Genomic DNA, 7,511 nt, shown 5'->3' with positions numbered 1-7,511 from the left:
GTCCTGGCCAGTCCTCCCAAGGGGCAACTCCTGGACTCACCCCTCTGGGCCCTCCGCTCTCCCCGCTGCTCTCCTGGTCACAGGCCCCCCAAGCCAGGCTCCACCACAGCTTGGGAATGAGTGGAGCTGCCCTCCCTGTCCATCTCCGCTGTACACAGCCCCTCGAGGGTCCCACCAGCCTTCCCAGCTGGGCGCCTGTGTCTGAGGTCAGAGCAGTTACCAACTGAATGACCCAGAGATCAGCACAGTGTCCACCAGCAAACAATGCTCCCGTGTCGCCACAGCACTGTGGAGGGCAATGCTGCCACTAGCTGCCTTTCACAGACGTGCCCACCAGAGTTCGAGGACAGCTCGCTTGCCCAGGTCACGCGCATGGCTTTGAAGCGGTGTGGGACCAGCCCTGCTCTTTCCCTCTCTGATCAGTGATGCTGTGCAGGAAGCTTAAACTGCAGGGGAACTGCCAGGCTGGCTCTCTTTGCTCCCAATTCTCTCTCTCCATCAAAACAGGAAGGGGCCCAGCATGGCGATACTTCCCTGTGTCAGCGGTGAGGGGATCAGCTGGGTTACCAGAGGGTCAAGTCACTCCCTGTCCCACGACCCAGGAGCTGACAAGGCCGAGGAGCCTAATGAGCACAAAAAGCCCCCACGAGCAGTACTCTGGAGAGGTTGGCCGGGCAGCCCCCAGTGGGGTCACCCCAGAGCAATTCAGGAACAGCTGGGGCACCTTCCCCTGATTTGGGGCGCCTATGTGTCAACTGAGGGGCTGCTGGACGGTGTCCCACTCGTCCTCCCTCCCTCACTGCCCACTGCCTGCTCCTGCATCTCATGGCTCAGGGGCCCAAGCAGAGGCGTGCAAAGTTAGCTGTTCTCACTACAAAAGGTTTGTGAATTTTTGAAATTTATGAATTTTGAACAGGAAGCTATTTTCCTTAGTTAATTCTGTGCCATAAATTAGGGATTCCCCAGGTGTCTCCCCTTCACCTGGGGAGTAATTCCATGAACTAGAGTAATTAGGGAAGGAGAAGGAATCATGATTCCCATCACCCCCTTCCCCAACCTCTGGGTCCCAGACAGAAAATGCCTCTGTGGACCCCTCCTGCCCGTCTGCGTGAGCCGGGTGGTTCGACTGGTCCCCGCGGTCTGAGTGGACCCCACGTGTCTGGAATGAGGTCTGCCTCACACTCAGCGAGCTGGGTCTGGGCCTTCCCGTGGAACCGAGTCTGCGTGGGCCTCTCACACGTGGGGTCTGGCCAGGCCCTGCTCCTCGAGTGCCTCAGGATTTGGGCAGGTGGGGCGGCCTCGCACCTACACCGCTGGGCTCCACACCCACATCCCGGAGGAGTGCTTGTGCTGAGTGGCGGAAGGGGACGATGTGGTTGGGGCCACCACCCTAGGAACCGGACCTCCTCTTCTCCCGGGACCAGGACCAGCCGGCCGGTCCCTGTGGTCCGGCCACTGCGAGAAGCGCTCGGGCCAGAGCCTGGGCGCCCCTCCGGACCCGCGGCCCCCGCCCCCCGCGCCCCTCGGCGGCCCCTCGCGGCCAGCCACCGGCTAACTCTGGGTGCAGGAGCGGGGCAGGGCTGGGGCCGCGTCTCCGGCCCGCGGTGGGCGGGGCTCGCAGGGAAGCCCCGCCCCGGGCCCGCCCCGCCGACGCCCCCCGCCCACGTCACACCGCGGCCCCTCCCGCGCCTGCGCGGCCGCGCGCCGGGCCCGCTCCAGCTGCCGCGCATCCTCGGCCCGCGCCCGGCTCCGCGCTCCGCTCCGCTCCGCTCCCCGCTCGGCGCTCGGCGCTCGGACCTCCAGGCTCCGTGCTCGGACCTCCAGGCTCCGCGGCTCCCCTCGCGGAGGGCGGCGCGGCCATGAGGCTGCGGGGACGCGGTCCCCGGGACGCCCCTGCCTCCGGCGCCGCCTCCAGCACGGGGGCCGACGGCGCGCGGCGGCTGGCGCCCCCGGGGCGGAACCCCTTCGTGCACGAGCTGCGCCTCAGCGCCCTGCAGAAGGCCCAGGTGGGTGCCCCCCGATGTCCGGCGCGCGTGGCGCGGAGGGGCGGGGATGCGCGGCGGGGAGGGAACCGCGGAGGGGGCCTCGGGCGCGGCCCAGCCCGACTGCCGCCCTCAGGCCCCCGCGGCCCGCGACCCCCACACTGCCTTGCGGCCGGCAGCCTGCACCCCGCTTCCCGAGTCCCCGCGGCCCTCACCCCATGCGGGTCCCTTCTCCCAGGTTCCCGCCGCCTGTTTCCCGAACCTAGATCCTCATCCTCTTTCCCTAGGCCCCCGCACCCCGCCCTGCGCCCCTTTTTCCCGGGATCCCCGCGCCCCCTTTCCCTGATCCCCGCACCCCCATCTCGGACCTACACCCGCGTTCGGTCCACGCGGCTCGGTCCCTGGTCCGGTTGTCCACTCACGCCGCGTGCAGGCCCCGCCTCGGTGCTGGAGTGGACCCCCTGGATGTGACTTTGTCACTTGATGAGCTTAGTGTGTGGGGACCTCGTTGGTCATTTGAGGGAGTGCCACGGACAGTGGGGGGCGGGCGGCGTGGGGTCCCTTGAAGATGAACCGCGGGAGAATTTACGCCGCTATGTTTGCAAATTGTTTTCTGGGGCGTGTGCGAGGGATGCTTCCTGGGGTGGGTGTAAGCAGAATCCCTTGTCTGCAACAGCGGTCCAGCCCGGGAGGGACCAGGATGCACTGTGCGTCCACGTATGTCATTTGTGGCCTCCTCTGGTCTGGCTGAGGGTGGGTGGCGGCCGGGAGCAGTGGGCCTCCACACTTGTCCCTTTTCTTCACGTGGCTTCTGACCTGGTGGAAGGACTCCCTGTGTGGGAGCTGCATGCTGGGTGTGTGCGTGTCTGTGAGATCGCTCAAAGTGGGCCTTTGTTCTGGCTCCAGAACTGTCCACAGAAGCAGACGCAGCCTCCGGGCCGGCGGTGTCCAGTAGGTGGGGAGGGTATTTCCATGTGTGTGTGATGAAACTTTTTTGGGGAGGTGGAGATTGAGAATTTTTTAATGTGTAAAGTAATTCATCTGAAATAATACTCAAGTGAAAGTTCTTGAAGAAGTCAGCGTAAAGTTGTCATTTTCTGAGGCTCCTGTCTTTTCTCGAAGCACCTTCTTGGTGGGTTCAGTTAGCACGTGGGAGAAGAAAGGGTGTGTAGAGACAGAGCAGAGTGAAGAGAATGGAGAGGTGTCGTCCCTTCTGGTGACACGAAAGGGCAAGGTTGCCCCAGCCTTCTGAGCCTCATCCCCAGGCTCCTGGGCCTTGTCCCTGGTCTCTGCATGTCCCAAGCCGGACACCAGCATCTGCCGACCGTGTGGTCTGGGGGCGCCTTGTTCACTTGCAGCGTCGTGCTGATCACCTGCCAGGTGCTGTGCCCAGGGCACTAGGGCGTTAGGACACAGTCATTTCCTCTGAACTCCTAAGTGGGCCCCCCCAGCCACCAGCCTTCTCCCCCCAAGTCTGTGGTCCTGAGGGCCTCCTTCCTCCCACTGCTCTACTGCTTAGAACCCTTGAAGGTGCCCTGGGGACCGAGCCCTGACTCCTTCAGGTGTTTCCCACGGTCCCTTCTGGGCCCTGCCCACCCCCAGGCTTGTCACGCTTGGCCCCAGGTGCCACAGGGTTCTCGGTCTTCCTCTTGCCCACTCTCCCCTGACCTCTCTGCTCCTCCTTCTTGGGTGAAGCATCACCTCCAGGAAGAAGCGCCCCCCTCCCTGAGGTCCCTGGACGACTCCCTCCAAATCCCTGTCACTGTTGCAGCCCCTGTTACTGCGCGTACAGGCGGGGGTGGGGGGCGGGAGGCAGCAGGTCTGTTCTGCCCCAAACTGCACTCACTGCCCAGCTGGGTTGGGCCTAGTGCAGATGTGCAGCTAGTTGTTGAGTGAAGAAGCAGGTGCAGGGGGAGGCTGTCAGAGCAGACGCAGACGTCCCCGCTGCCCTCCATTGGGGTCCAGGGCTGTGAAGCCAAGGCCCTCGGGCTGCCCTGCAGTGAGACTGGCCAGGCAGCCGCCAGGTCCTGGTTTTGGGTGTGGGCAGGCGTCATCGGGATGACATTCAGAAATGGGACCGGTGCTGGGATGCCGCAGGCTCCCGGGCAGGACTCTGCGCACGCACGCCTTGTTGCAGTGTCAGAACTGCCCTGTGCCTTTGTAACAGAGGCGTCCCCATGCTCAGATGCCCACGGTGTGTGGCTGACAGTTTGTAGCTCAGAAATGCCATCCAGGTTCCAAGAACTGCTCTCCGCACACAGCTGGCTTTGCACAAGCAGTGCTGTCTGCCAAGCTTCTCACCTTTATCTACTGTGCTCGGGCAGTTGGCACAGTGAACTAGCCGATCGACCAAAGAATGCCTGCCTCCCAAATCAATCAATAAATGGATTCAGCAATGCCCAAGACACCGGGGCGTTGGGAAACCCACCTACATTCCCGTAAGATGAAGCAGCAAGGGGCCTGCGTGGACCTGCTAGCATGCGCTGCCCGCGAGGGGCCGCCACGTGTCTGAGGATGAATGGCCAGTCCGCCTGTCATTTAGCTGCAGATGTAGCAAGGAGCTTAAGCATCTCTTTGGACAGCAAACAGCACCGTAGGATCTGGAAGACTGGGGAGTACGCTGTAGGGTAATTACGTGGAGATTTGTTGCTTCTGAAGTCATGAAGTGCTTTCGTAGTGCCCGGGTTTTTTGGTGCTTCCCACTGGAACCCATGGGTGTGGGCACGGCTCTGTCCAGCTGTGAAGTCTCCCCGTTTTTGAACTCCCTGTAACTAGTGTCCGTGGGAACTTGCTTCCTGGGAAGCAGACTGGCTTCCTGTACACCTTGGAACTAACTGTGGGATGAGGCAGCTTAGCGCACCCTTCCCCCAGCCTAATCCCCAGAGAGGATTGCAGACTCACACGCAGCCGACCTGCATGGGGTGGGGGGTGTCTGTGGAATTTACCCAAAAGTGGGTGATCTTCTACGAGTCCTTATCCAAATGCTTGAGTTTTGATAATTAAAAACAACAACAACAACAAAACAAAAAAACAGGTTCCCTGTTTGGTCTCAACCTGGATCCCAAGTTAGGGGTGGCCATTCTGGAGCAGGGGGTCCCATGCCCACCTGGGCCACTGGCCTCAGTGCTTCACCCCCCCCACACACACACAGACACACGCAGAGGGCCTGGCCTTTCCCTCGCTCGGCCCCCCCCCCCCCCCCCCGCTGCCTCTTGTATCTGGGTGCCCCATGCCTGACACTTCACAGCAGCAGCTCTTTATCCAGCCCCTCCTGCCAGCCAGTGCTCTGCCAGGGGGTGTGGAGGGGTGGATAAACAGGAGGTGGCCCGGCCCTAAGCTGGTGTTCTCGAGGGGCTGCTGGTAATAGAAACCCCAGGGGAACATGGGGGTGGGGATTTGCAGCACAGCGTGTGTCCCGTGGGAGAAAGAAGGCCTGGGAGGCTGAGGCTGCTAGCATACCCCAGGCCCCACGTCTCTGGCCACCTTCTGACCACCTGGGAGTCTGATGGTGACACGTCAGGAGATCCGGGCGTCCTTGTGCTGGTCACTCAGTTCAGCCCTGGGAGGAGGGTGGGGGAGGGTCAGGTAGGGAGTGAGGCGGCCTGTCCCCGTGTCCCAGGTGAGGAGACAGTGCCGTCCCTGGAGTCCCGGGCGGTGGACGTGTAGTGACAGTGCCCTGCCAGTGCTGGAGGGCTGGCTCAGTGCACGTGTCTGACGCCTCGCAGGGAGTCTGGCCCATAGGGAACTAGATGTCCCTTCTAACTCACCAATTCTAATCTATGGAGGTGCACACGTGGCACTAGACGGGGCTCATGTTGGGGGTTCAAGGCCGAAAAGGCTTGTCTTCTCGGTTTTTATGCTCTTCTGCCCTGCGATTGCATTTTCAGTGTGTGTGTGTATTATGCATGTGTGTATACATACAGACACTCACATGTACACACACGTGTGCCCAGAAGTATATACACACGTTGTATACACACACACACATATATACACACATATGTGCCCAGAAGTATGTATACACACATTGTAGACACACACACACATACACAGAAGTACACACAGACATTCACACACACAGAAGTACACACAGTTTTGTTTTACAAGCTCTGTAATGTCTTAGGACTGAGCAAAGCGCAGTCAACATTATTTCCCATCTTAAATAATCAGGATTTTGTCCCCAAAACAGTAGCCCCTGGAAAGCTGAGCTGTAGGAGCCGGGCACCTTGCCCCCCCCCGCCCCCCACTGCCTCACAGGTGCCAGGGCTCCAGGAGGCACCCCCAGTGCTGCACCTCTGAGGAGGGGCCTGGGCTCCCCTGCTCAGCACGTCTGGGTGACGCCTCCACTAAATCATGTTCCGCGAAGCCTGGCGCCTGCCCCTCCCACCTGACCCGACACTGGGAGCCTTGGTGACCACTCTACTCCCCGTCCTTCACCGACACAGCCAGACAAAGTGCCACTGTCCCCAGAGTGAGCAGAAGCCGTGATCGCTCTTGGGAGTTCCCGTGGGTTTGCAGGGGTGAGTTAGGGCGACCTGGCCTCACCTAAGTTTGTTGTGTTCTGTTAACCTTTAGCTGTGAAGTGAGGTATTTTGAAGATAAGCCCAGAGGAAAGTGTGTGTTTGGAAATAACATGTTTACATGGGATCGCAGTTTGTCCTTCCAGAACCCCCCTTGCCGTGCAGCCCTCGGCGCCCCCACATTCTGCAGAAGTAAAACTAGTTCCTTGTCCTTTGGCATTTTAACCGCCTTACAGTCTCGAGCAGCCTTGTGAGCTCGGGTGTTTGAAAGGCTGAAATGCTGCTCTCACTGCTGGCGTGGGCTTCTGTCTTCCTTCAGGCACAGTTCCCTGGGCTCTGCACATGTGACCGTGACATCCAGGAGGCCACCACCCAGTGTCATGGGTGGAGCCACTGGCCTCGCCCTTTGCTGGTGTGGGGACATGTCACAGGTGCCCTGGGACCACTCTGAAAACTCTTATTTCCGTTTCAGAGTCTGAGGGGTGACTTATTTTCCTTAAAAAATTACCTGCCACATAAAAACTTTTAAAAAAACATCTTTCACAACTTTAACGTTTCAGACCCCTGGGATGCGGACACAGAACTGGGCCTCTCTGTGCCGTGTCCCACGCAGGGTCCCCGAGGTGTGGGTCTAGGACCAGCGCTGGGCTCCCAGCAGGGCCTGCTGCTCGGTGCCCGAGACAGCCAGGAGTGCAGACGGGCTGAGGGCCCTGATGGCCCACCCCGGATGGCGGTGGGTCTCCCATCTTAGCCTATTTCCCCTCCCAGGCTCCCCCTGGCCGGGGGTGGGGGAACTGTCACTCGTGCAGAACCCCTCTCCCAGCTGGCCGCCCGCCCCCACCCCCTCAGTCCATCCTAGTGCGTTCCTTCCAAGGAGCAGTCAGCCTGCTCACCACTGTGCTCAGTGGAGTGGCCCCCCGGCCAGGGGCCAGACTGCCCCAGGCTCCTGTCCACTTTTGCTCTGCTGGCCAGCAACACAGACCCACTGCCAGGCCCCACCTCACCCACC

At 60.9% G+C, this 7,511-nt stretch overlaps 1 protein-coding gene across 1 annotated transcript in view; it reads left to right on the top strand.

Moving 5' to 3' along the window:
* Positions 1–1,750: 1,750 nt before the first annotated feature.
* LPCAT1 (lysophosphatidylcholine acyltransferase 1) overlaps positions 1,751–7,511 on the top strand; it is a 41,047-nt gene continuing 35,286 nt past the window's right edge. Inside the window, exon 1 of the mRNA XM_033110285.1 lies at positions 1,751–2,006. Coding sequence (XP_032966176.1) covers positions 1,860–2,006 — 147 coding nt within the window. The 5' untranslated portion in view covers positions 1,751–1,859. The remainder of the gene's footprint in view (positions 2,007–7,511) is intronic.

The sequence above is a fragment of the Rhinolophus ferrumequinum genome, chromosome 7 (assembly GCF_004115265.2).
Source record: "Rhinolophus ferrumequinum isolate MPI-CBG mRhiFer1 chromosome 7, mRhiFer1_v1.p, whole genome shotgun sequence".
NCBI classification, from domain to species: domain Eukaryota; kingdom Metazoa; phylum Chordata; class Mammalia; order Chiroptera; family Rhinolophidae; genus Rhinolophus; species Rhinolophus ferrumequinum.
The sequence above is the reverse complement of the archived record's forward strand: the minus strand, read 5'-3'. Positions and strand labels throughout refer to the sequence as shown.